The sequence below is a fragment of the Leuresthes tenuis genome, unplaced genomic scaffold, assembly GCF_036924035.1.
Source record: "Leuresthes tenuis unplaced genomic scaffold, fLeuTen1.0.hap1 SCAF_8, whole genome shotgun sequence".
NCBI classification, from domain to species: domain Eukaryota; kingdom Metazoa; phylum Chordata; class Actinopteri; order Atheriniformes; family Atherinopsidae; genus Leuresthes; species Leuresthes tenuis.
This window is the reverse complement of record NW_027325362.1, coordinates 7796238-7823172: the sequence shown is the minus strand read 5'-3', so window position 1 is coordinate 7823172 and position 26935 is coordinate 7796238. Positions and strand designations below refer to the sequence as shown.

General features: G+C 39.0%; 2 protein-coding genes across 4 annotated transcripts in view; both read right to left on the bottom strand.

The window, feature by feature from the left end:
- The window catches only part of pank1a (pantothenate kinase 1a), a 225008-nt gene that overhangs the window by 179008 nt on the left and 19065 nt on the right, over positions 1 to 26935 (bottom strand). For 2 of the 3 annotated variants that reach the window (XM_072390648.1, XM_072390649.1), the window contains exon 8: positions 21592 to 26803. In XM_072390648.1, coding sequence (XP_072246749.1) covers positions 26744 to 26803 — 60 coding nt within the window. In that variant the 3' untranslated portion in view covers positions 21592 to 26743. Of the gene's footprint in view, positions 1 to 21591; positions 26804 to 26935 lie in introns of those variants that run through there. The other variant, XR_011917005.1, reaches the window with a different exon arrangement.
- Positions 10469 to 20114, bottom strand: LOC140312822 (monocarboxylate transporter 12-B-like). The gene is made up of 9 exons (XM_072390647.1): positions 19995 to 20114; positions 17700 to 17962; positions 15215 to 15318; positions 14839 to 14982; positions 14389 to 14484; positions 14012 to 14168; positions 11474 to 12205; positions 11129 to 11388; positions 10469 to 10702 (listed from the first exon to the last, which is right to left on the bottom strand). Exons 2-9 carry the CDS (start codon positions 17846 to 17848, stop codon positions 10497 to 10499), a joined length of 1848 nt encoding a protein of 615 aa, XP_072246748.1. The 5' UTR covers positions 17849 to 17962; positions 19995 to 20114; the 3' UTR covers positions 10469 to 10496.

Below are 26935 nucleotides of genomic sequence, written 5' to 3'. Positions count from 1 at the left end.
ATAGTGAATGGGATAAAAAATTACCGATAATGATTTCTGGAGTATCCACATATGATTGGGATATTAGATATATTTATAGTAAAAAAAACTTTAAAAAAAAACTTTAGTATTGTCTTGAAACACCAGATGTTTCCAACATAAATGCATCATTCGCATCAACAAATAACCAAATTATCAGTCCAAATTTCAGTTCAACGTTATGGTGATTATATCACTTCCAAAACAGAAAGCGTTAATTAAACTGTTAGTCTGAATAAAGCAACAGGTGTTATCCCGCAAGGCTTCATAGTTGATTTAAAAGAATGGAGAAAATGATTTTAATCTAAGATTATTTTTGATAAGTTATTTTCATGAATCATGTGTAATCATGTGTAACTACAGAAAAAAAAGAGCCCTCGACACATCTGTATCTATGCCTCTGTTGATGTGTTGCCACTCTATGTATAGTACTAACTGTGTGTATCTCATATGTGACCTCTAAGTAAGATCTGTTTGCCCGGGGCTTTCTCTCTGCATTTTTTTTCCTGTATTTCAATGTATGGCCAAATAATTGCACCCTGCTTGAACTTTACTGTCTACAAAAGATTACTTTGTCACTGACATAGTAGAATATTCTTTTTGAGAACTTTGAAGACCAGAGTTTTGAACCTGTATAACAGTCTGACTGAGGTGAGACTAGGGGATGCAGAGGTATGTTAATCCTCTACACATGCCAAACCAGGCCCCTGTGCAATGAGAAAACTGACACAGATCTACAGAGATTCTGGTTTCCTTTCAAAGTCAGGGTATGTTAATCTTAAATGAGCTTCGGTCTAGATTTGTTCTAACTGGGTCATTGTTGTTTGTTTGGGGCACCTGTCTTGACAGGAAACAGCATGAACCATCCAGATATTACTGTATGCTTTAAATCACTAGTGGATATAAAGCTGTGGCAACACGATATACATCAGAGGAAGCATGATCTGTATCTCTCTTGTGGCTGCTTTACATTGCTGTCATGGTCAGGTGTTTGAAGACATCAGAAAGTATAGGTCACATGGATCAGATACAGGAAACATTTTGAGATGTGTGCATTAAAAAATGTTAATGGAAACAGCAACATGCAAAGAAAAACTCCTCAGTTTCTCTTAAGTTCCCGTTGATGCACATATGGGCATAGCAAAAATATTACTCAAAAATATTACTCAGGTGACTGATGACATGAAGAATCAGCTGCCTCTGTTTCAGGAGAATTTAGCCAAAAACTCACACTAGTTAAAGAATTAAACATACATGTCTAAATAGTGTTCTTACTGACATCTGCCCATTTTTCTCTAAAACTGGAGAGAACTGGTTTGTTTTTGTCTTTTTCCTTGAAGTGTTGTTTCACGTTAGCAATAACTGCTCTGTTCATTAAATCTATGTACAGCACAGCCTATACTTCCACCTATTGATGACAATGAACAGCCTATATCTGCTTCATACCATCTAAACGTTATCCATCCATCCATCCATCCATCCATCCATCCATCCACCCATCCATCCATCCATCTATTATCCAAGGTCGGGTTGCAGAGGCAAACCCAGACATCCTTCTGCCCAGTTCGTTGAGGTGAAGAGGGAGCTGAGCCCCTATAAGAATGAGGTCATGAATACAAGCGGTTGAAGCCTTAAAAACAGAATGACAAGCTCAATCATCTGGAGGGAGCTCAGAGTAGAGATGTTGCTTGTCAGCATCGAAAGGAATCAGCTGAGGTTGTTCAGGCATTTGGTTAGGATGCCTCTTGATCTCCTCCCGATGGAGGTTTTTGGGTATGTCTAACTGGGAGGAGACGTAGGAGCAGACCCAGAAGACGTCAGCGGGATTATATCTCCCATCTGGCCTGGGAACGCCTTGGGACTCCCAAGGAGGAGCTGGAGAATTAAATATCATGCTCTTTTTTTCTCACAAATAGACAAACTTCCTGAGGGTTTAATGAAACTTCCTAATGATCCTAATAACATTTTATGTGACATGTTTTGGTCAAAATGCCAGATAAAGTACCACAGCTTCCAGTTCAACAATGAAAAGTGGGACTTGAGTCACTCAACTCCACTCCTTCCACTCTCTTTTTCCACAGGATATGTCTCATTTGAAGTCTTTCATTCAGCTTTGAGCTTCCATCCAGTCGTTAATTTGGACTCTCAATAACTCTTCAAGCTACCATATAAGAGAGGATACATTATCCAGCCAGAACAACACAGACCCAACTGAATGAAAAAATAGTGTACTGAAAGTCCTATTCTGAAATACTGACAGTATATTTATTTCATTTGCAGTTTGGCCACTAACAGTTGGCACTTATCCCTATTTCAAGTACAATCTTGTCAGCAGTTGTGTTGAACTGGCCCACATTGAGAAAACTTGGTACTGCTACTATCGAAGAGGAAAAATAAAAAAGGAATGTCAGTTAAAAGTCTGATTTCCTAGAGGAGATACAATACATTGTATTGCAAGACCCCGACAAGTATCTCGGGGTCTTGTTCACTAGTGAGGGACGAATGGAGCGTGAGATTGACGGGCGGATCGGTGCGGCGTCTGCAGTGCTGCGGGCTCTGCACCGACCCGTCGTTGTGAAGAAGGAGCTGAGCCAGAAGGCGAAGCTCTCTATTTACTGCTCAATCTACGTTCCCGTCATCACCTATGGTCACGAGTTGTGGGTAGTGACCGAAAGAACAAGATCGCGAATACAAGCGGCCGAAATGGGTTTCCTCCGCAGGGTGTCTGGGCTCTCCCTTAGAGATAGGGTGAGAAGCTCAGTCATCCGGGAGGGGCTCGGGGTAGAACCGCTGCTCCTCCGCATTGAGAGGAGTCAGATGAGGTGGCTCGGGCATCTGGTTAGGATGCCCCCTGGACGCCTCCCTGGGGAGGTGTTCCGGGAACGTCCCACGGGGAGGAGACCCCGGGGAAGACCCAGGACACGTTGGAGAGACTATGTCTCTCGGCTGGCCTGGGAACGCCTCGGGGTCCCCCCGGAAGAGCTGGAGGAAGTGGCCGGAGACAGGGACGTCTGGGTTTCTCTGCTCAAGCTGCTGCCCCCGCGACCCGACCCCTGGAGAAGCGGCAGATGATGGATGGATGGATACAATACATCAGTCAAATCACTTAAAGAGCATTATTAGTTCATTTATTTTTTAAATGTAACAATATAACTGCTGGTGAGAATTTGCTATTAATAGCTAAGCAAAAAGCAAGAGTGAAAGAGTTTTGACTTCCCATTTACAAGATCAGTGAATGCAGCATAATTTGAAGTCTAAGCTTGGTAGTGATGAAGATTGAGAGGCTGGATAAAGTGAGGGAAAACTCCAGAATAAGAACACATGACATCCCAGTTCATGGTCAGAAATGATCTATGCTTTGGATGAAGACAGGCACATTTTTAATCTCTATCAGGGATTGAAAACATTGGATACTTATCACTTTGCTATCTGGAGCAATCCCCTATCATGATTAGAAGCATGGTGTGTCTTTTTACGGAGGTGAAAGGGGATTTCACTCATTCAGATACTGACGTTTTCACCCAGTGAAAGTTTGCTCTGAAGTGGGTCTATCATGAAACATAACCCTGCAAACCGGAACAGCTCACTGAATTACACTTGAAGTCAATGGTTTCCCCAAACAAAGAGACAGGTTTGTCTTTTTTTCAGTTTTGAGTTGACTGTCACAAAAGACAACTAAATAAATGGGCAGCAGTTCTCAAACTTTCTACATCAAGTACCACCTCAGAAAATACTAGGCTCTCCAAGTTCCACTTTTATCACTGACATTACAATAAAGAGGAAGAGACCATCTTCAAACCATCTTCAAAAACATCTGAAAAAGGGAAGTGTTTGTCCTGTAAAAACATTTGGACTTCCCTCCAGTTCAAAATCCCCAAAAGCACCTTTCCTTGTGATAGCTACCGTACTTCTGTATGAAGCAGGGGTTGGACATGCTGGCTACCCATCTCATCACAAAGCACGTGGAATAGACGTGAGTGCGTTGGTCGGGCCTAAATGAAGTTCACAGTTTTCACAGCTGTATCAAGCACAGACTTGAACTGGTCAGATATCTTCTTTACTCGCAATGGATGCTGCAGTGGGTCCATCGCATCTCGGGTGCCATCTCACAGATTTAAGCCTACAACTGCTTGTCATAGCCTTGGCGCCATCTGTGCAGATTACAGCACAAAATTATTCCAATCAAGCCCACGTTCTTGGACTTCTGAGTTCAGAAGCTGGAACATGTGTTTAGTTGTGGTTCTGGTCTGTAGTGATTGGCAGAACAGAAAGTCGTCCTGAGCGGTACAATTATACTAAATTATACAATTATATAATTAAAATGATACAAAATAGATTATGCAGACTATTTTGTGTTAGAAAAAGCCTAAGTAAGTCTTGACATTGTAATGGTTCCTGAATCTGGTACTGGTTCCCTTCAACTACAATGCACTACACAGGATAAGACGATCAGCTGTCCTGCCAGATGCTTATTTTTAGTCCAGGCAAGTGGTGTCTTTCAGGGCAGGCTATTTTCATGTCTATATCATGTAGGCTGAATGCTGCAAAAGATGAGCTGTGAACATATGTGTATGGTAAATTAAGAATTCTAAACAATGGGAAAATGGCGTTTAATCTAATCAAAATCAAGCTGAAGTTTGTGGGATCATACCTGAAAGGAATTGCAAACATACAACATCTGTTTAAATGTAATTCATGTTGCAGCTTTGAATTCACGGGGTAAATTTCATTATGAAAGCATCACCACATTTTGACACAGTCTCTGTTTGAAAAAAGGGTTATTGAATTTATTTTGCTTGTCATATTTTGACCATTTACCCATGCAGTATTATGCAACACATGCATTTAACATACATATAAGAAATTAATCACACGATCATGATGAAGAAAATAGTCCCCTTGAGCACTGGAAAGATGATTAAAGCATCCTCGTTTAAATTCATTTGAAAACTCGTAAGCCAAAACCGTGTGAGAATGCTTCAAGCATACAATCACAGACACTTATATCATTGCTCTACACTTTTTTTTTGCTCATTCACAGTACAGTTTTGCATGGCGTTTAACCAACTTAACATTGTTTCAGGATGAATAGAATAAAAGATCAATAAGATCAAGACTGCAGGAGCGAGCAATACTCTATCTGGTTGTGAGTGGAAGTGTTTACTTTTCATCTATGTCTCCTCTGGAGTATCTTGTGTTTTGCGCAATGTTTGTCTACCCACAGAGACGTGTGTGAGTGATGTGGTAAAGCACACACTCTCATACACTCGTACAGTGGCATTATGCACCTGGCTGCAGCTTGACAAAAGTTTATCAGAGAGTCAATCTAGTGTAAACCATCAACGCAGGTGTCTCGTGTGTGTGCACGTGTGCGCATGAGTAATCATGAGATCCCTTTTTCCTGCTGACATCAGCACAGTTGTTGTGTAGTTCAATAGTGCCTGTGATTAAATTAGATTAAAAAAACATGCATTTAAATCAAACTTAAAAGTTGTGTTGTGTTTTGAAGTAAAATTTGTAATGATTATTGACATTTAGTAGCAAAGTTGGATATTGCGAACCATTTAAAACGTTTGTTTATCCACAGGCTACAAATTGCATCTATAGTGGTAAATAAGGAGAAAATAACCAACCTCTGCGTCACTTCAGCGGCGCTATCACTTCATCGGTGATTTCCATCTGGAAAAAGCCACAGCAGTGTTTTCTTTTCAATATTCACTTAGTCTCTTCCTTGTTTTTGTTCTTTGACAAGGTCTTTCATGCGTTGTTGCTTATTCTTGTACTATTTAACAAGTACAATCCTCCATCTCCCAAATGTATACCGACAAACTTTTTGCAAAACCATATCTATAACAGCTGATTCCTCCTCTTTCTACTGTCTTTTTGCCTGCTGATAAGCACTTTTCTTCAAGGTGTCTTATGTGGCAGTAACAAGGCCATTGGCCCCTGTAGAAGGACCCAAATAGATACAAATTGTTCATTCTAAGACAATAAAATCATAACAATTTATTGAGCAAAGTAATCAGACACTAATAAAAATATATTTTTAATAACAATACACGTTTTTCACGTAGGTCTTTAGTGAATCCTTGAGAGGCAGACAGCAATATTAGTTCAATTCAAGATCATCAACAGTAAATCTGCATGTGATGTCATAATTAGGAAGCACATCAATGCTTCTGGACAGAAACAAACTGGTTGACATTTATCTTCAGAATTTGACTTTGCCTCCCCCATGTGGATCTGCAGTCTGTTAGCTCAGAGTGAACCAAGGAAGCTGACATGTTCATGCTTACTGTCAGGGCAAATACTGCATACACTTTTTGGCTGCCTTATGCTGGTACTGACAAACTCAAGTTGAACAATTAGAAAGAGAGAGAGAGGACAGTGAGATGAAAGAGAATGAATCACATTTTTAAAAAAATCACATCAAAATGTCCTGTTAGGCTTAAAGATATCTACGTCTGACTGTAGGTTAGAATAATTAAACTTTTTTTTTCTGTGTGTGTGTGTGTGTGTGTGTGCGCAGTTACAGGGGGAAGTCCTTTTCTTTTCTGTGTTTGGGGATGCCAACCTCAAAGGAAACCCCTCCTCCGCCTACCTCCCACGCATCCACCTACACAGTGGAAACTTCTGTCTGAAACACACACACAGCACACACACTAACACCCGTAGGCTTTGCAGTTTTTGATGTCGAGGCCACCTTTGGAGACTTTCGGATGACGTTCGAGCACCTTAATCCTGCCATATTTGGCGCAGGGGAAATAAAAAAAAATACACTTAGGCAGAATACAGTTTAACATTTTTGAGTATGTTTACTTAAGATATGCAATACTGCAACTACAGGTTTGAGGTACCTGAGCTATACTTTCATGTTTCCACTTTATTATAGCTACTCTACAGTACATACCACAGCATTTTGCTTAACTTTTCTACATTTATGATAGCAACAGTTTCAGGTTAACACAAGAGGAGATTTTCAAATATGATGTTTTTTAAGTCAATTAAAACACCTCCTTACTGATCATTTGTGAATCACTGGTGTCATTTTAAAACACTTCTCCCAAAATGCTGCTTTACTTTGACTCACGTAACAGGAAACTGAATCATATTGTGGTTTAGACTGTTGTTCTTTCAAAACAGCACATCTAAAGAAATTACCGTGAGCTTGTGAAATGATCAATTGTCTTGATTTTACCAACAAATTAGATGTGAAATATATAGTTCTAGGCTGAATAGTTGAGCGTTATATTTAACAATGAAACAGTAAAATGTTGATTTAACATTAACACTGAAATGATAATATCTTTGATGATATATTACGACATACTATAATCAGGAACCATTGGTCATTACTGTTTATATTAACATGTACATTTTGACAGTTATACTATTAGAAAATCATCTGTATTATTTCTTTACATCTAGTCTTAACACCATCTTCCCTCCTCAACTGCAACAAGGCAGACAAGACATGGATTTGTGCTTTGTAGTGCAATCTTAAACATGCTTTTAACATAGGTTTTGTATGACTGCAATGACACAGTATATGCCCACTGGCTCTCCACCTCTGCAGCTATAAGGTGCACACCTTCAGTGGCTGTGAAGGGAGAAGAAAAGGACTTCTTGAACAGCAGATACTTTTCTATGGTTGCTGTGACTGTTAATGCAAATGTCCAATCTTTTTTGGTCCACAAGGCAGGAACTGAGGATCAATGTAGTTCTCAGAAATACATCTAATACATTTCGAGCCTCACTGTTGGTCCATTTCTGTGTGTTTTCTTTCTTTTTTTTGCAGGCTATTCATGAACACTAATATCTGTTGTTAATGTGTTACCAATGTTTACAAGTAAGTGTATGCTGGCTGGTTGAACAAAGGAAACGTGTAGACTCCACACAGAAAGGCCCCTAACAAGAAACGTTCTTGCTGTGGGTGAACATTGCAAATCACCAAAACACATTGCTCTAAGTACAATAAGAACAGAAAGAAAGCCCTCAGAGGTGAATTTCCCCAATTGATTCAAAAGCCCCTGTATTGATCAAAAGCTTTTTTTTTTTTCTGTGGCGGTTGACTTACTTTTTAAGTCAGTGGTCATAGAACTATTGCTGGTTTTTGGCCTTCATTTTTCAGTTCAGATTGTCACTGGGTAAGGCTCTTTTCTTTTTTACTGAAAACATGCAACTGACTTTTCTTAATTACCCCTCTTCTCAAACGGAGGTTGAGTATTGATATGAACACAAACAATTTCTTAATAAAACTTGCTGAGGTGATTTTTTTCCAAATTTGTGCTGTCGTTCTTTTCTTTTCTTGCAGTTTAATTTCTAGATGGCAAACCAGCACAGTATTGTTTACTGGAAACCACCATATCAGATTTCTTAAGAGCATAGAAAGCATCATTGAAGGTATCTACAAACAGACCACAACAAGCTTTGTAATGTGCAGATCATTTCTCACAGCATTCTGTTTTATTCATAATTGAAGTCGCTTCAAAACACTAACTTTGATGACTGCAAGATCAAAATACTTTTACAGACTGTATTGTTTACGTTCATTAACTGATATTGAGACATTGGCTGATAAACTTGTTTAATTTTGATTCAACAATACATCTCTAAAGCTCTCAAATGGTTTTGAGAACTGAAAGTGACTTCATTCTTTGTCATTTTTGTGATGACTAATCTCTAACTCATACAAATAAAACATAAAATGAACTATCAGTTGAAATAATAAAACAGACAAGCGGATAGCTGGATCCTGACGAATAAGTCAGACATACGCACACACACGGTGTGTAAATGGTATCGCTGCTGAGGATGCAGAGAAAACACACAACGGTGTTTGCAGCAGCGGAACAAAGCAGGGCTCCCCATGTGGGGGTGGATGCTCTCAGAACGGGATGTTCTCTTTGGTGAATACACACACACACACACACACACACACGCACACGCACACAACATTACACACACACCCCACTGAATGCTTGGGCACACTTATACACAAAAGCTGCCTCCATAAAAACCACATAGTTTGCACTCACACATTTAAACCTAACACTTCCCCTTAGAAAACCTTTCTGAATGAACTTTTCTTATTGTACTTATAACTCATAAAGATCTAAACAAACCAATCTCGCTTCATATTTGGTGTGCAACATCACCACTTTGACCGTTTGTACTGCCACTCGGCCTGGATTTGTCTAAGGAAAATAAGATTCAAAGTTGACATTATCAAACTATTTTTCATTTCACTCGGATGATTAAAGTGTACTTGCACCTCAAATTCAGTCACAGTTAAAATGCTCTTAAAAACAATTAGTGAGAACCATGTGGATGATTTGACGGAGATATTTTAAGAAATTTTGACCAACCTTTTTTTTATTCTGTGATGTCAAATGTAATTCCCTCTTCCCAACAATTTTAAACAAACTTGAAACATTTGTTTTGAAAAGTTTAAACACTGAACAGATGACACAAGTCTACTCTCCCCTTGTGACTGAGAATACCCACTCCCTCCTGCTGTAGTTCCTCCATCAGTGGAAACTCCAGCAGCTGAGCAAGCAAGGAAATTAACAAAACAATAACATTTTATATATCTATCCCTTAGCTGACTTGGGAACACCTCGGTGTCCCCTCTGAAGTTGGCTGGGAGAGTGGGATCTGATTGAACATATATTTTACGTTTTTCAATTCTTAAAATGTTATTGTCACTGTGGAGAATTCCACATTTATTACGTTTTACTAATTTGTTTTTCAGACAATCATAGATTTACACAACAAATGGACATAGATTGAGTTTGAATGGAACTCTACATTGTTGTTATGTATACTGAAAAGCTACTCACGAGCTGCTGCCGAGGATCTGTAGTGATGTGTTCTTTGACTCAGAATTTGACCTGTTTATTCATTCATGGTGCAGATAAATTCAGCTGACCACTTGCCAAATCTAACAGTCTGCTGTCCCAAATCTAATGGATCAATTATTAGACAGATGCCTGTCGAATGAGCAAACATTTTTACTAAGGGATTTGCTGTTTACTCCGGCTTCCTCCCTCTGCCCAAAAACATGCATGTTAGGTTAATGGTGACTCTTAACTTGTCCTTAGGAGTGAGTGTGTGTGTGGTTGTTGGTCTCGTTCGTCTCTGTGTGGCCCTGTGATGGACTGGCGACCTGTCCAGGGTGTACCCTGCCTCTCGCCCGATGACCACTGGGATAGGCTTCAGCTCCCCTGCTACCTGACCGACGGATTAAACAGGTATAGAAAATGGATGGATGGATTTGCTGTTCAAAACTATAAAAGCAACACTGACCACATTTCTGCTTTGAATCAGAAGGTCAGTTTTATAGAAAAGTTCATAAAGCGTCAGAATTTCCAAATAAATCTGCAAACTTTGCCTTCAGTGAGACAAATATCAAACAAAAATATTAAAATTAAACTCAGACACAAAACAAAAAAAAACAATACTGTTTATTAGATGTATCAAAACTTTTCATTTGTGAAAAAAGGCACAGATTCTGACTGATTTGTGTCTTGTGGGCACTGTTCTTGATCCTGAACTCTTTTACATTTCGTCACCACATGTTTGACTAAAGAGGCAGCAGCCAGAGTCAGAGAGCTGAGGATGAAGGAAACACTGCTGAGGAAGAAGGTTGCTGTGTAGTTCCCTGTCCGATCTACCAACCAACCTGGAGAAAAGGGAACAGACACAGTCTTACAGAATAAAAGGTAACAATTGTATTCTCTGCCTCTAACGTGGCTTCCATGTTTTCCTCAGTTTAGAGACAAATTTGTGTACAAACATCCATGTAACTATGGACATAATAGAAAGTGTAATAAATAAGAAATCAGGTTTAATGCTTTATGACAGTTAGAAGTATGCCTTTTATAGTATCTTCTCAGATGCTATAAGTATGAAAATATCAATAAAAACAGAGCATTTTTTTCCTTTTTCAGTTTAAAGCTGGTATGTTTAGATTCTGAGAGGCTGAAGCCTACTTTTTTTTTTTTTACAAAAAGTGAAAGTGACCAAATAGTCTTAAAGGTATTTTTATGAATATCTCTAAATTGATATGACCTTTGAATATTGCAACATCTAATTCACAAACCCTTACCTCCTATCGGTGGGCTGATGAGGTATGGGATAGCATGCAGGAAGTAGACCACACCCAGAGCAGAGGTGAGATAGGTGGAGCCCACAGTGTCAGAGGTCACCACAGGTATTAGTGCCACATATGCCCCGTCAAAGTAGCCGTAAAGAGCAGAAAATGGCACCAAAAGGGAGAAGGTGTGGAGGAAGGGCAAGAACATACAGCAGAGGCCCTCCATGCCTATTGCCACCATGTAGCTCAGCATCTGATACCTCTTCAGACACCTGGAAGGAAGGAAATCAATGACTATTGACTGCTATTTATAAACAGACATGTATGTAACAAACTAAACCTCCAGCCCCAACTTACTTTCTGTCTGTGATCCATCCAATGGTAATATTGCCAACAATGCCGCTGACACCAAATATAGACATGAGGAAGGCAGCGTGTTGATGCTCCACTCCGACACTGAGGGCATAGGGAACCAGGTAAACTACTGGAGCGCTACAGCCATATGCCAGAAACAGGAAGGACACTGACAGTATCAGGAAGTTGGGCATGAAAAGGAAGCCAAACTCCTTGCTGGTCTCAAGACGTGTGTTTACCAAGGGTTCCGTAGGAACAGTTTTATTTAAGTCATCTGTTGGTCTGATTTTACTAAATCCTGAATCTTCGCTCGTTGCATTCACATCTGCCAACATGTTGTTCGAGTTCATGCTTTGGACCAGTTTCAAGTCATCATCGTCTGTGCTGTTGTTGAAAAGTTTAAGATCTGATAGTTCAGTCTCGCCTAGCATCGTCTCAGACAGCTTGTTGCTAAGCAAAATGCATTCAGCTATCTTAAGGTCAGTTAACCTTGGATCGGGCAGTCTTCGATTTGGTAGTAGTATTATTTTCTCCTGAAGTTTGTCGCTTTCAAGTCCAAAATTTTTTAACATTCCATTGGCAATGACAAGCCCCCCGGTGTCCTTTAAGTTGTGTGTTTCCTGATTTTTGGGCTCCTCTTGGCTGCAGTCAGAAGTTACTTGTTGAGTGACTTTAGATTCCAGAACTGTCATCATGAAGGCTTTCTCCATGCCTCTCATATTTTTCTCCCATGTCCTGTATGAAACACAGCAGAGTAAGAAAATGATGTGTATTTAAGTTCTTAAAGGATTAGTTCAAGATCAGTATCCCTCTGTGCATTAAAGCATTATCTAGTGTTTTCCTTGAACTCTGGAGCCAGTGCATTGTTCCAGTTAGCTTAGCTTTGCTGAAAAACTGACGGCAGAGGAAGAGAAGAAAAAATACTTCCTATTTCAACACTAATATTCATAATAATAATAATAAAAATAATATTCATTATTCTTTTAAAAATCCAATGTTAATATCTACTAAATAAAAAGGAAAATTTTGGTCATATTTATTTTTGTCACAAAATCTGTTTCTAGGACCCTGGTTAGTGAAGCTACGGTAAATGATGGAGGGTTTAATTGAGATTTACTGGAAATAATCAAAAACTGTGTGAGTAAAACTGCATTTAATACTTTGATGGTTACTTTTGCAGTTAACATATGGTTCAGCAAACTGTGGAGTGGGAGATAGATACAGGTCATTACATTATCAGTTTGTACCCCACTCTGTCAAATACTAGGCATTCCTCTGGATTGATTTATGACAACAAAGGGTCTTTACAAAATGTCATCATTTGTTGGAGAATGCGATGCAATACACCATTAATAATTTAAATCCTTTTTATATGTCCTCCTATACTACCTTAAGTCTATTTCAGTTACAGTTTTACTCCTGCACATACTATAAAAATTAATTCACACCTCAGAGGTATGGTTCAGTCATCCTAAAAAGTATTTGTTTGGTCTTTTCCTAGACAACTTTCCTTAACCATGATGGGAAATGACATAGGGGTAAAACATGTTGGTGCAGATTCTTAGTCATCTGTGTCATGATAATCATAAATGTTTGTATAAAAGGCATCTGGACTAAGTCTGATTCTCCCCTTCCAGTCAGATAGAATTGAGAAAGCTTTTCAGATGAGGGGTGAAATGTCTTCAAGAAACAAGAACAAAAGTCCAGTTGTCTTCTAGTTAAACATTTGGTATGATTCAAGGTTGGGGAAAAGTTGGTAGGGCGGATTTTTAAGGAAGAATACAACCACTCTTACATTAGGTGTGTTGGTTAGCTGTCCCACTTTTGCAAACTGTTTCAAAGATAAATTACGCAATGACATGTTGTCCCATGCCATTTTATCATGGTTTTTCATACAGGCTACATATATGCGGGCAGCATAATGGAAGATGATCATTTGACACCATAACAAAAGGCAGGAAAAAGCCACAAAAGTTAAATGTATTGTTGCCACTGGTTGCTCACCTCCTGTTATCATATTTGTCTTCTTGGGACTCTATGATCATAATTTAGTGTAATTCTAAATGCCAGGGACACATTAAATTGTGTGACAGCACAATCTTCTCTCCTTTAGCAAAGTAGGATCCAGTGATTAAAATGCCAAAGAAGCATTGACGCTCCTCTACCTCTTCTCACTTTTAGAGCGTTCTACATAAGCTGCATTAGTAAGCATCTAGCCTCCTCTGTTGGCCAAAACAAACACAATGTGAGTAAAGCATCAACCAGCAGGTTCTGCTGTTCAGACTTTTAGCAAATCTGCGATCTGTCTTAATACACTTAAACCTGTTTGCAGAGTTAAATGTTGAGACACAACAGGCAAAAAGGCGATGAGCCATCACTCCAGAGCAAGTTAGAATATTTTTGATAGTTTTAAGATTTAACTGAAAGCTTTCAAACTTAAGCTCATGATGAATGAAGAAATTACATTTATTAGTAGCACTGGTAACATTTAGGAAAAAAATCAGGTTGATAGATAAGTAAGCAAAGTAATGGAGGACTGACCTTTCATCTCCCTTTGGTTCCAATGGCCTCATCAGAGCACCACAAACACACAAGTTGGAAACAAATCCCCCAAGGATGAGCAGAGCTCCTCTCCAGGAGTAATGCTCTATAAGCATCTGAACTGCAGGAGCCAGAAGGAAGGTCCCGATGCCACTACCTGAAGATGAGGTGAAATTGGATTTCATGGGATGAAATAAGACAGGAAGAAAAGAAGAGAATGATGGGAAGAGTAACTGGAAGATAGGCTAAAAGCAAGCATGAAAGAAAACAATAAATGAAGTCAGGTAAGTTGATAAGTAAGAAAAAAGAGGAGAAGGGATGGGAAAATACGGTATAAATGACAATAAAATAAAATGTCAGGAAAGTAAACTCAGTACCAGACAGGGCGATGCCATAGGCCAGAGCTTTTCTCTCAACGAAGTACTTCCCAACCATCGCTATGGCTGGTGTGTAGCTGAGAGCAAAGCCAAGACCTGCAGAGGACGGATAAAGGGGTTTGGAGTTTGGCAAAAGCTGCTGAACGCTGCCAAATTTGAATAGACCCCTCACAAATCTGTGGTGTGGGCGAGGACAATAGAGCACAAACAACTGTTTGACATGCTTGAATACGTTGAGAAATGCCGCTGTTTTTCTTTCCTTGTAGTTTAAACTGACAAACCACTGTCAAGTCCGCATTTGATCATTCACTGTACTCACACTTGAACTAATTTGTTTTGGATTTGTACAGGTTATACATTACTTAAAACTGAAGAGTGCTAATGCATGGTACAAGGACAGATCATCATAAAGGGCTCATGGGTAATGAAAGGTGGCATGTATGTGTGTACCTGTAATGACCCCCAGAGAAATGTAGAGGAATTCCAGGCTGGAGGCAAAGGAGCTGAGTACCAGGCCAGCAGAAGACAGCAGGCCCCCCAAAATAACTGTTGCTCTGCAGGACATACGGTTGCCAAGGTAACTGCCAAGGGGAGCTTAAAATACAGTTTGTTCACATTAGTTAGATTTGATGTAGGGATGCAGCCAATCTTACAAAAAAACCAAAATGAACAAGGGTCTTTATTTCCTTTATTTCCAACTTTACCCCAAAGTTTCCCCAAACCATCTGTTTTTCATTAACTTATACAAGTAACTATCACCTGGCTGAATGTGATCTAAGAGTAGTATCAATATGCCTGCAGTTTCAGGTACAAACCCCAGTCTTACCACATAGCATGGTGGTGGAGTCAATCAGACTATGGATCCAAGCAGTGGTGGAGTAATCCTTCTCAAAGCGCATCTGGAACTCCACAAAGAACATGGAGACACATCTGTATGCAGAGAAAGAGAGGAAAGGTTTTACATTAGTTCATTTTAACTTAATAGAGTGCAACAATTATGGACTTTCTTGACTAACAAATGTCAAAATCAGAGCTTTTATATTTTCCAAAAAGATTCTGTCACTGTCTCTAACTTTACAGAACAAACATTTTAGTACTATCTCTTTTAATTCTAAGGTGTTATATATCATAATGAAAAATGGTCTGGTCTTTACAAGTACAACCATAGCTAAACAACAAAACATGATATATTAGATTTGTCATTGATTTAAAAGAAAAAAAGCGTGAGACAGAAAAATAAGAGTACTCCATGACTGAATGGCTGATTTGTTTTCTGGATTATCAGTTTTTCACATCATCACTGAGGAATTTTTGTAGCATTCGTTTCTGCACAACTCTTTTAAGGGTCCCACCACAACATTTCAATCAGGTTGAGGTTTTAACTTTGACCGGACCATTGCAACTATGTGGTCTGTTATTTTCAGTTGTAGTTGCTGTGTTTTGGATCATTGTCTTGTTACGACCCAGTTTGGACTAGGTTTTTGCTGGCTCACAGCCTCGGCATTATGGGACCATTTGGATAACTTGATCCTCCACGAAGGCCCAGGCCCAGTGGCTGCAAAGGAACCTTAAATCATCATCCATCCACCACCAAACATGCTGCTGTGCATTATGACTAACATCTGCACCTTGGCCTTGTCTGTCCAAAGGACGTTATTCAAGAAGTATTGTGGTTTGTTCAAACCTAAGCTTGGCTGCCATGTTCTCTCTAGAGAGAAGGCAAATAAGCTGTTCAGTTTTTAGCCTTTTAAAACATGCACTAGAGTCCTGAAATGTTCTAGAGATGTTCCAAGGAGGTGGAAAATGTCAACATCATTTGCTCTGGACTTCCTATGGAAATTTTCCATCCAGCTCCCTTGTGAAATTTCTGGATTATCAGCAGCTGAGACAATATTCAGCAAATATTCCAGAGCATCTGCTGCCTGTGTATGAGTGTGAGCATGTGTGTGTGCTAGTTAGAGTTGCTCCTTCATTCTCCTTTCCACTGACTCGTATGTAGCTGTGCACACACTCCTCGCAGATATCAACACCACAAAGACCCTCATCTGTCATTCTCAAATAAATGTAAAGAAAAAAAACCTGTGCTTTCCAATGCCTATTTTCTGCATCACATCCTACATCCTGTGCGCTATAGGCAGAGATTCCCCTGCACTCCCTCCCCTTGCATTCCCAGTCAGGAGAATGAGTCTCCAGCAGAAAGCCTCCTGTTGTGAAACACATGTGTACAGCAGCTATGGGAAAAGTCCTGACCGAACTGTCCGTACTTTTACATTTCTCTGAAGTTCCACTTCCTAATTTGAAGACTTAGTAAGGAACAGATTATGTTTTTATTTTGTTTACAGCCCTAAGATAAAACAAAATTAACTTTCTTTTTACATGACTGTAATTACAAGAAAATCCCGTTCACAAACTGCTGATAGAAGGTTTAGAAAGATTTTCTTTATCATTTTTTTTTACTGAGGTCAAATTTTGAGCCAGTTCCATACCAGCTGAATGAGATTTACATGAATTCATGGGTGCCGTTCTTATCTCATTATCTAAAGGCTGTGTACTCTGACCTGTATTTCTTTATGATTATATTTGTCGGTTACATAATGAAAGTGAAAACTCCTTGGCCTCAGGCTAAATGAGAGCTTTGACCAGAACATAGAAAACCAAATTTCCCTCACTTATCAAGTTTATAAAATCACAATAATACGGTAAATTAATAATACGAATGATGACTGTACTCTTGTGTTTTCATATGAATACCCCTTTTCTCTTCCTTCTGTATAAGAATGCATAAAAGGTGGTCATTTTCCATCTTAACTACAAAAGTTACAATTCTGTGAATGTAAATGTCCCTCAACATTTGCATAATGTCTGCTGATTAACTAGTTTTGCAAACTTGAAACAAAGAATGAAGGCAGTTTATATTCAACCAATCAGAAAAAACTTGAAACCCAAAGAAACAGGAGCTACTGTTTTAGACGGAAGGTGCAACAGTAATGTACAGTATGACAAAAATAATCTGTGTGTTTTTTATTAAAGTATGTAAATCTATTCTAATTTTAACCCCCCATATAACATTCTTAATCTGTAAATTAGCATGCTATGAGCTATTCAGAAAATATGGAAAGTAAGATCAAATTAAAAAGTGGCATTATCTCAAGTTTGTTTGTACTTTTTTACCTTTTTTTCATTTAGTTAACTCAGTAAATATTTAATTGTTTATCTGGCAATTAAGTACATTGCAAGGACAATTAAAGCTTTACAACTTCAGAATAAGGACAGCCTTGCTCTTTGTACATTCACAGACACACATCCTTCACCTGGTCACAGCCCTGATGCAGATGGTAGAGAGGAAACAGCCAAAGACGATCATCCAACCCCAGCCACCTTCTGGCGGTCTTATGGCTCCAGGCGCCTTTCTGCCTTCCTCAAACCTCTCTTCCTTGGTAACTGCCATCACTCCAGACATTCACACCTGGATGCTGCCGTGCCACTCTTCGGATTTCTTCTGCACTTTTTTTTTCATTGGCTGGATTTGGTCAGTTAAATTTGCACTTTGTGCGCCTTCTTTCACATGAACTTCCTGCACCACAGGAAAAAAAAAACTTTAGTGAAACCATGAATATCATCATCATATGTAAACTACTAGTCATTTCTCTAATGCCCACTTATATTTGAATTTGCATCCTGTGATTAATCTAAATTTCAATCACCTGCAAATCCACCTGAATCTCAGGGAGCTGCTGCCACTGAATAAATTTAAGGAAATTCTAAATGAACTGGAGGCTGAGGTTTTAGGTTTGTTTTTCATGTCAGATTATTTTTATTAGTGTCCATACTGACATAGATGTAACTTTACTCACATTTCCTTCAGCAAGAACTAGCATGAACAACTAATCTTTGCTTGTGTTTTCCCCCACTTGTGTGTGTGGCTGCAACAATGGAGAGCCCATGTGCTGTTTTAACAAAAGGTGTTAACAAAAGGTGTGTCACACAAAAAGACAACCTACTGGCATCAGACAATAGTCAAACAGGCATTAAAAAACAGTGATCACTGACATCAACGAGCCCACCCACTTATTTCCATCTCAAAAAGTAAAACCCATTCATGCCTCACAGTAAGTGCATTTTCTTTCACTGTCCTCGTTCAAAAAGAAGCTACAAAACAATTGCTGTAACAGCTATAAGCAAGATTCTGGATAACAAGGATAGGATAGAAATCTAGCTAAGTTAACATGTAAAGTCTCACCTCAATAACCCTCATATCTGCCCTGTCTCTGCTCCACACAGCAGTAAATGTACATCATGTATGTTTTCTAATTTCTGATTGAGGTGTGATTTGTAACAGGAATGATCTTGATGACTAAACTAAAAAAATGTTAGGTCCAACAAAGTTCAGATGGGAGTGCTGACTCTGTTAATGGCACCCAAAACATCATGTTTTTATATACTGGCTATAGTTGCTCTACAGCCCAGTCTTACAGTAAATTGTGAAATAACGTAGACATAAAAAAAATGAATAGATCATGTATTCAAGCTGTGGGACACATATTGCACTAGCTCTAATATACTTCCTCTAATTTCATTTTCTGGAAAACTACTTAAACGTGCCGATGACTGGTCCATCACTGGTCTGTCACTTGGGGGCTTTTGCAAATTCTGTTTTCAAAGATACATTTTCTTGAATTTCAAATTTCAACAAAAGCAATCGTTAGCTACATTTACCCTGCAGCTACCAGAGGTAAAAAAAACACTAACTGTCCTCTCATGGTTATTTGCTTTTTATAATTCCAGTCCAAAGTTGAGTCTCATTCTCTTTGTTCAACCGTTTAACGTATCTCAGACACATCTTAGTGCAAACAGTTCAAACAGTGAGGTGGAGTCTTTAAATTTGAAAAGCTAAAATATTCACACCAGATGAATTGTTTTTCACCTTTTTAAAGCTGTACACGTATGTTGATAGGAAATCTGGACAGACTAGACACTAGAGACACCTACGGTAATAAAAACTTTTAGGTGTGAGATAAAGAGATAAAAACAGGACTGACAGTCATATTCACAACCTAAAAGGAGAGTAAATATAAAGAGCTTTCCTGTCTGTTCTGTTGAAACTCTCATGTCTCTGTCCAAAGGTCTTATTGCATCTTCTTTTGCTTTGTCACTTGTTTCTCTGAACGCTTATCTGTACAAAAGGAACATCCTGTAAACTTTGCATGTGTGTTTGTTGACTGACAGCATGTGTCCATCACCGACATAGATATCTCCTCCTTCTGCAAAGCAAACTCACACTGAGCAATGAAAACAACTGAGTTTTTTTCAAAATCGCAAAGAAAACTCATGTTTTCACATTATGTCCAGATAGGTAAAAGTCTAATTGTTCTTATTGATTAAAAAATGTTCTTATTGATTTTAAATATCTTTAAAATCAGTGCTGTGTGAACTGCATAGAAATTAAATTATTATTATGAAACTACAATGAATGCACTCCAGTTTTTGCCGTGAAATGCAGATTTCAAAGCTGGGCTCAGAGCCGTTGCATGACATTGATTCAAAATCAATGAACTAATGAAATCAATTAAAACAAAATCAAATTTAAAAAAGAGCGCTGTACTTACATAGGCCTGCAGAGAGTGTCTGTACCGCTAAGTCACAGTTTTATGGCTCGAATGCTCACTTTATCATGTCTCTAACAGAGAAAGTCTTCCAGCTGCTGCCTGTCCTGCAAACAGCCTAAAGTGGCTTTACAACACAAATGAGCCTGCAAAGTATAGATAGGAGGGAAGGAAGGAGGAGGGGGAGGAGCAAGAGGAGGAGGAAGAGAGGTCCCCAAAGATTCAACCTAATGCGCTACTGTAGTTTTCAATATTTCTACTTTATGCTGTTATTCATTCATGATAAAATAATAAACCCTGCTTAGCCAGATAGAAGAGATCTCAAAATGTATAAAGAGAGAAAATAAAGGTGATTTTTCCTTATTCAATGGAGTTAATGTTGGTGTCCCATCATCCAATATACTGTTAGTTTTTTTGTGTAATCAGTTTTGTTTTTTATTCATTTAGTTACACAAATGGACTTCTTTACTTGGCTTTTAGTTGTGTATTTTACCTCTCAGTTTCCGTGTCAGCTTCTCCGTGGAGTTGGTAAGAGCTGGCAACCCAGCTGAGACTTTAGAACCCATAATTACACCTGCAGGATAATAAACACCCTCCTTCATACCGTACATTCGCCAAGTCTGGAGTTTTATGTTCCTTTCACTTTCGTCACTTATAAAAGTAAATTAATCCATTTTACTCGTTTGTTCATTTTCAGAAAATCCTGCCTATTCTTCAGCTCCATTGTTTGTGTGTAAATAGAGCAGGAGGTATATTTCTAACTACCTTTCTGAAGCACATACTTCATTTAGCTTAATAATGTCATGTACCAGTCCATATTTACCAACTTTATCTATTATTGATTAAAGTAATTCACTACTTATTATATTGTTTTTAAGTGTCAGTTCCATTAACATTGCTGATATCATACAATAATTCATTTCGCTAAGGCTGAAAAAACAAAGCTAACATAACGGTGGCAACACGGCTGATGCTGACGTACCCGACAGATAACATTCCTTGACAATATGTCTGAATACTTTCTATTAACAGCTAAAGAGTTGGAAAAACTTAGCTTTCCATGTTGTTTGATAAATGTAAAGTAGTGACCATTTTGTTCGTATCGTTCATGTATATTTTTCTCATTTGCACCATTAGGTTATCAATAGAATTGGTACTGATTTATCATGAGGCTAGCAGCTAATATCAAAGAAAAAGAGGAAGTTTGTATTAATGATACATACACGGCTTTGGCAGTACTTGTCACACTAGAAACCCGATACTGGGGCGGTACCTCATCAGTTTTCCATCATTTCAAATTGTTCTGTTGTTGATGGCAGCTTTCTATAGGAATACATTTACTTTACAAACAACACACTGCGTATATAACAGTTAAGTAACAGTTCCAGTGGATGAAATACCTCCATTTACATTTCTTCACATTTTTTTAAATGCAAAAACGGTTTCAATTTTCTTGACGTCACATCCTTTTCAGAAAAATGCCTAATGCTAATTTTGAGTTGTCTTTTTGAATTGCAGTTTCTTCCCTGCAGTGTGTTTTCTTTCTTTCTGCATCCCTTCTTTACAAATACAGGTAAGTAGAATAAAGATCCAGAGCACATCGTATCCAGTTTTAGTTTATTTATTTGTTAGAAAAAAAAATCTCTTCACTTCAGTACATACACATTGCACAAGGCAGGGAGCCTTTTTTTTTTTTTTTTCCCAAAACAGTCATTATTCCTCTCAAATCATTTATTTTTGTCAAACTAATCTTAAAAGCAGCAGCAGCAGAACTGACGCCAACAACCAGCACTGAGCTTCCCAAAACTTCCACGGCTCAGAGGAGCCCAGGTGGACAACTGGCACTTAAAATCCAGCAGACAGAAAACATGCATCCTAACTGTCCTCGACACAAACATCCAAACTTGCAGGAATAGGTCCGAATTAATAACTACAGCTCTAAGATCACCATTCAGTTAACATGTTTATTTTTCCATTTTCAAGTCAAATGGCTTTGAAACAATTTGACAAATTTATATGAAAACTTAGAACTATATATTTATCCAACTTGGAAACGTATCAATGCAATAAATGGCAGCAAAACATCTAAATGCATTTAGTTCTAAACTGTAATATCCTATCAAGCATGTACTGCATGTAAAGTAAAACAGACTCAAGTATCAGATAACACAGCTCTTTAAATTAGTTAGAGAAGGAGATAATCTACAGAGAAAAGTAGTTTATCTAGATGCGTCTTCTGTCTGCATTGGGATTGTGTATGAAGTGCCAAGCTGCGCTTGCAAAACTGGGCTCTATGAACCACATGAACAGTTATAACCACTCCATCAACAGACACATTGCTGGTGTAGAATATATCATATTATTAATATTATTATTTACAAATCTCTGTACAATCAAATACACAAGGGATAAAAGGTCTGTCCTGCTGGTCAAGCATTCCAGAAGACAGTTTACAAGTTGGATGTGCTCATGCAACAGGATGTTTGACCAGTTTAATCACCTCTGAGGAAAAGCTCAGCAAAATAGAGTCAAGATTATATCTGAAGAGCAAAAGACAACAAGGACCATGTTGTGATGGTGTGGTTTATATATCACTTAAAGTAAAACAAGGTATGCAAGCGATGCCTCCAGACCCCCCCCCCCCACAGCTTTCATGAAAAAGTTGAGAATTCAGCTGAACAAATTCAGCTCTCAGTCTACCATTCATTCACTCAGATACACTGCATCCAAAAGTAACTGATGCTTCCTACTGCGTAAGACAGCATGATTAAGTGACATTAGTCACACTGAAAATACATGCTTCTCAAACGTCTTTGGGTGCCCACTTGGGTCAAGAACATCCTGTTACGAGCACCCAGCTTAACTCGAGTTAACAAAATCAGCAGGACAGAAACTCCAGGAGGAGAAACTCTCTCCATCTAGTTCCCAACAGGATTTCTCAGAGGGGAACACCATCAGGGTTGCATATTCTCAAAAGGTTTACAAACATGTCAAATCAGCTCTGGCAGATTTAAAGAAGAACAAAGAAGATGGATGAAATACTGCATAGCTTGTTAGTTAAGATTTTACCATCGATGACGTCGACATTTTTCCTTTCAGTTTATGCTTTAAGGGGAGGCTCCTTACAGTACCAGGAAAGGTGGTCCCAGTGGGAAATGAACCCCAAGCTTAGTGAAGTTAATACAGAAAATTCTACAATTACAACCAAGACCACTATTAAAGCTGACAAACGGTATAATTAGTTCAACAGTTAGGTCCAAAAAGTACATGTATTTGAACTTGTGATGGCCTTCAACACTAGCTTGAGATCATTTTAGTTTAGTATGAAAATCAAAACAGATACATTTTAAAAGAAACAACATGCCATTCAAAGTCTATATCGTCTTAAAATGATGCCAAGTCTGGGCCAAATGAGGAGCAGTCCATTTGAAAGAGCTATGACCATCACTACAAGTACATGGTATTCATATATTTCCATGATGTGTTCAAATGGAACAACTTGTAGTGAGACTTGCCAGTTTTTATAAGCAAATCACCATTTGCTTATAAAAAGTGACAAAGCGAGATGACGGAGATTTACATTTGTGGAAACAATCACACTGGTTCTGTTGTGCCAACAAAAAAAAAAAACATAAAAACAATCTTCTCCTTTTTTTTCCCTTTTCTTCTTTTTCAAATCAGATGGAAAAAACTGAGCTCACTTATCACTGGCCACAAAAAAGGAGGAAAACAATAAAAGAAAGAACGAAAGACCAAACAAGGAAAAGACAGTGTGCAACACATGAAAGTTTCATTTTCAGTGGCTTTGTGATATCCAAAGAATGATGTAGCATTAAAAAAAATCCCAAACTGCTGCAGCAGCAGTGGAAGTTGTTTCTTTTGTACCAAGACACACTCAGGACCAGCAACTCAGCTTTGTGCACTGATCCCATATAGAGACTGAAGATTATTCAGACGAGCTCCAACCTGTTTTATCTGTTACAGTACAAACGAAAACAAAACACATCTGAACGCAAAAGCAAACCATAAAAAAGTACCTGCATGCACAACATTTAAAAAAAAACACTGTGGTGAAGTTCAGGAGGAAAAGTGGTGAAACCAGGCTAACACAGTGAAGGCAACTGAGAGGGGTTGTCAGCTTAGAGAGGGGGTGGCACAAGATAACCAACACCAGCTCCACTTCAAAGAGGGGTGGCACCTGATGGACTGAGGTCACTATTATCATCCAAACATGAGTTGGAGCAAGGCAAATAAAAAGAAAAACAGAGCAGAGAACATAGATTGCGTCACAGTTTGCAGTGTCATCACAGCAGGATTGAACGCATTGATGATTCAATGTTGTCGCGGGAAAGCGATCACAAAACCTCTTTAAAATACTACCTGAAAAGTATTTCATTGCAGTTTCAGTCTCAACACTTGCATAAGTAATGGTACTTGGGTTATTTAAGCCAATGGGTGGTAATGGAGCCTGTTGCAGTGGCTAAAAACATTTGCTTAAACCTACAGCTTCATACGAAGAAAGTAGAAAATAAATAAAATAAACAGAAAACAGCACAGCAGCAAACATATTGTTAGCTGGGGTCAAAGTGTAGTCCCAGTGTGTGATAGATAATCGCAATCGCTATCAATAAGACCTTCAGAATACTTGCTTAGCTAACATTTAAGTATCTGATTAGGAGTTCATAAGTGAATCATATATGCACTGTAGGAGAAATTGTTTGGAGAAACCCGATGCCGAGCAGTTCTCAGAAGGTAGATGGTGACAAAAAAAGTCCTGGGTGCAGAGGGGGTGGAGGTGAATCCACAGAAAGTAGTTTCAAACTGGGGAGAAAGCACAGTTCCTCTGCTGGAGGGTAAAGGCATGTACACTGTGGAGTTTAACAGTTCAGCTGCTCCGACCATAAAAAGAGATGAAAGGTTGTAAGGATCCGGACTTGAAGGAGGGAGGGTGCAGCAACACCATGACAATACAGCAAGAAATACACTTGTGGTCCACTTTGCTGGAAACCTATAATCTGATAAATGAACGCTAACTGATGATCAAACTTCTCTACAGCTGACAACACTACGTGAAAAATACTAATCTGTCCTACAGGATGAAATATATATGTGGAATATATGATTTCAAGTCCCCCAAACACCCGCAGAGCAGATCATTTAGGCAGACGTTTTGATGAAATATCCACACCAGAAGATCTGCACACCTTTTCCAAGTATTCAATACATGATAATTATAATAAGTACAAACAGCCAGCACACGAGGAATCCCTGGCTTATGAGGTCATTTCCCCATTCAATACTTTTCAAAAGCCTGGTTTGTGCCACACCTTAGTTCGCATTACTGTGGTTCATTTTGACCACATCTGCCAACTGCTCTTAATCTGAAGCCATGTCAATGTGGACCTGGGAATGTTCCAGGTTTCATGGGTGGCTGAAATGAACAACGAATGCATCTGAAAAGTGATCAGTATCTGGGGAATGCTGGACAACTACTAAAGGATATCAATTTTTCACAACGGCAAGGATAAAACTTTACCTACCTGACGCCTCACAAGATCTACACCATCAGAAAGGTAGAACTCGCTAAACATACAGCGCTGACTGTTTATGCAGCTGCATAAGTGTATAAGCATAATTTACGTTATGGGGTGACTTTTACCAATAAACATCTCGGTCCCCATAGTATCTATTCTTTTGCATTTGTATCAACAACTGCTCAGATCTTCATGCCAGACTCACAATCAGCAAATGCAATCTCATCCTGAAGAACTGCATTAAACCACACCTCAACATCCAAGCAAGGCAGCAGGGCAGCAGAGAAGCCAGAGGACAACGACAGTGGACAGGGGAGGAAAGATCAGAAAGGGCCTCACAAACACAAGTTGCTGAGCTAGACTAGGTCCTGAACAGAAATCAAAAAATGCACTCCAATCTGTTGGAAGACAATGTCTTGGTCCCGTCGTCTCACACTCAACTCAGCAGGTTGGATATTGGCAATATGGTACTCATAGCGTTGCTCACAAGTAGGCAGACAGAAGAGAGACAAAGAAAAAGCAAAAGGCCATATGCAGAGGAGCAAAAGACTGTTTTTCTGCTTTCCATCTGAGCTGAAGGAGGCAGGGGAATCTCAACAGGATTTGGCTTCAGTGCACTCCTCAGAAGACGGCAGCATGGGGGCAACTCTTTGCACAGGTGACCAATCCTCCCAACCCTTAACAATGATATTTCTGTGGTTGCAGAAATACAATTTCCTTGAGTCGCTGGTGGTAAAAATAATTCATTCAAGTGCGACTTCTTTCCTGTGCAGACATCCTCTCCAGAGGAGCAGTTGCACAAATAGTCACCAAATGCACTACTGTCCCCAGGATGTAATGCTACAGTAGCTTTTCACACAAAACACAGTAACACAAACACTACAATACTTTGTCTCTGTGCTTCCTGACAGGGCTGATCACAGGAATCAACAGGCAACTATAAATTAAAGATCACAATATTAAAACCTCTATTATAGGGGGACTCTGGGGACTGTTAGAGGTTATCGTTATTTACAAGATTTAAATTATCAAAATGGCTTTTCTCAGTTTCTCCATCTCCATCTTAGTGTTCCTTTAGTGGCCTCTGTGAATGGGACCTTTCAGCAGCGTCAAAAGTTGATGACGTCACAGCGCTTAAAGTTGATGACGTCAGGGTGTTTGGGGAGGGAGGCTGACATCTTCTAATCAAGAACTGATGACATCACGGCAGAATTTTCTTCACAGGTCCTCTGTTGTCTTAAGCAGCTCCATCAGCGCCCCCACAGCTCCAAAATAACCCTGGAGCAAAAAAAGGTGAACGCATGAAGACACTTCTCACACTCACAAAACACGACTTCAAACTGAAGTGGATCTGAATCTAAACAAAGGTAGCGAAGGGCAAAATATATACCTTCATTTAACATGTGAGAT

Bases quoted from the DNA above. Each gene is read 5' to 3' on its own strand.
- LOC140312822 (XM_072390647.1), bottom strand. From the start codon at position 17,848: ATGTCTGGAGTGATGGCAGTTACCAAGGAAGAGAGGTTTGAGGAAGGC. The intron at 14,485-14,838 runs GTACACACATAC...CGTCCTCTGCAG, and splicing joins TTCTCTGGGGGTCATTACAG to GTCTTGGCTTTGCTCTCAGC. The intron at 11,389-11,473 runs GTAAGTTGGGGC...CCTTCCTTCCAG, and splicing joins GGATGGATCACAGACAGAAA to GTGTCTGAAGAGGTATCAGA.